The 2,036-nt window shown below is 42.3% G+C and overlaps 1 protein-coding gene across 1 annotated transcript in view; it reads right to left on the bottom strand.

Moving 5' to 3' along the window:
- Positions 1-1,150, bottom strand: part of T265_04021 (hypothetical protein) — a gene marked incomplete at both ends in the record, with an annotated part of 7,290 nt that extends 6,140 nt beyond the window's left edge. Inside the window, one exon of the mRNA XM_009168639.1 lies at positions 1,033-1,150. Coding sequence (XP_009166903.1) covers positions 1,033-1,150 — 118 coding nt within the window. The remainder of the gene's footprint in view (positions 1-1,032) is intronic.
- Between the last annotated feature and the right edge of the window lie 886 nt (positions 1,151-2,036).

Genomic DNA, 2,036 nt, shown 5'->3' with positions numbered 1-2,036 from the left:
TGGCTTTTTGGCACTTTAGTGTCATCTCCTATTTGACAGATGTCGTTGATATAGTCCTGGACGACCCCAAGGAAACCCATTTGCAGAACCGATGAGAACAATGCGTACACTTAAAAAGCAAAGAAAACATTACGGTTGCAGCAGGAATTGCACAATTTATCAAACAAAATTAGAAACATAGGGAGACCAACAGATTTTGAGGGACACGGTTCAATCCAAAAGGAATACGTTGGCACGGTAAGGGTTTGTAACATGTCAACTGCATCCGAGGCTAGCCGGTGCGAGTTGTGTCACGCGAGGAAGATTCTCCAGTGGTCGCTTTATACAAAGACTCCCAAATGACATAGAGGCATGACACGTATCGCAGCACTGGCTAGTGTAGAGGAATTCACACTACTGATAGCGGCAATAGAAAACCCCCAGCTACCCAACTTAGCTTTCTGTAATGCAGCGCTTGAAGAACAAAACAAGTGACGGGAGAAATACACCGGCCAAATATTTCAGGAAACCGCACAGGGCAAGTCCACCGACGATATTGTGTTTGTAACAACGTTGGCCCACTTTTTTGACTTCACCAGAAACAGAAGTTTACTTATTTTAAGTTCCTTCTAAAATAAGATGAGAATAAGTTGATTCTGTTATCACTGATTGGTATAACTGGTCAATAAAAGATTAATTAACCCTGTAGCAAGATCAGAATAGGGAGGGTACCAATACAATCGTGCAATTTTAAGCTCTAGGGTGTAATGTAAGGGGCAATGAAAGTGTAGCATAGAACGGTGCGCTACCTAGGCCAGTTTCAACAAGTTGTGGCATTTGATGTTGTTACTCGAGAAGGTATTGAAAATGCTCCTACCTATGGTTGTTCTGCGGTGACCGAAGGCCGGGTCTGATGTGATATATATATAACTAGACAAACCTTATGGTTGTACAGCAGTGAAGCATCGGTGGCAACACAGATGTTGCTGTCTTTGATGATGATGATGATCAGAGAAATCGGAAAACACAAGAAGCATTACGAAGTTGACTAACCTGCTATCTGTTGCTGTCTTTGATGATGATGATGATCAGAGAAATCGGAAAACACAAGAAGCATTACGAAGTTGACTAAACCTGCTATCCGAAACAGATTGGCTGCCTCCAGCTGCATTTTCTATTCCATCCAATTTCAGTTAATCAATAAATAAATTATCGTTCAGCTGTAACAACTTTCTGTGCCTACTTCCATGCCACTAGGAGGTAAGCATGAGGACCGAAATGATGTTCGGTTGCCCAAGCCTAGACAGGAGTAGTCAAGATTGCGCGGTAGAATTCGAACAACAGACCTTCCATCAGGAAGTTTGTACCTTGACCACTGAGCTACCCCGAACTTAGCTTAAAGTAGAGCGCATCTACTTCGGATAGCAGTTCTCACAGGTTGTACTTAAAGTTCTAGAGAATAACAGGAAAGTCAATTATAATGCTTACTGGGAGGTGTAGGGCTTTTGCGTTCGAATCATATCCATTGCCTTTTAAGACGTTATCCTAGCAGCGATGGTCTAAATTAGGTAGAAATATAGGGGGAGGAATGTCTGCTTGCGGTGCATTATCCACCTGATAAGAAAACAACCCAATACCCACTGGTGCATCACAGTGCGTGATGTTATAATTGTGAATTCGAACTTGAAGATGGGTGTGTCCTGATTTCGGTCGCTGCCCCTTCTTCTACAGATCGATGACCGTCTTATCAGACGAATCCTGCGTAGTAGTGACTAGTGCGTAGACTAGTGATTTCATCTCCTTCCCTAAATTGTGTTCAGTTGTCAGCTGATGTTATTATGAACACATACAGATATACAGACTAACTTGCCTATCAACAAGATTTGCTTCAATGAAAAGTGGTGAGGATTTCTAGTACCAGAGCTGCAGACAAGCAACATGTTCTGCGGTCAAAGGTTTAGAGTTTCATCAACAACCTTGTCCTAATAGGCTAGAAGGGTTTTGAATGTGCGGACGAGCATGCAGAGCCGTGTCATCGATATATATATATATATATA

The sequence above is a fragment of the Opisthorchis viverrini genome (genome assembly GCF_000715545.1).
Source record: "Opisthorchis viverrini unplaced genomic scaffold opera_v5_62, whole genome shotgun sequence".
Lineage (NCBI taxonomy): Eukaryota > Metazoa > Platyhelminthes > Trematoda > Opisthorchiida > Opisthorchiidae > Opisthorchis > Opisthorchis viverrini.
This window is presented reverse-complemented; position numbering and strand designations above follow the sequence as displayed.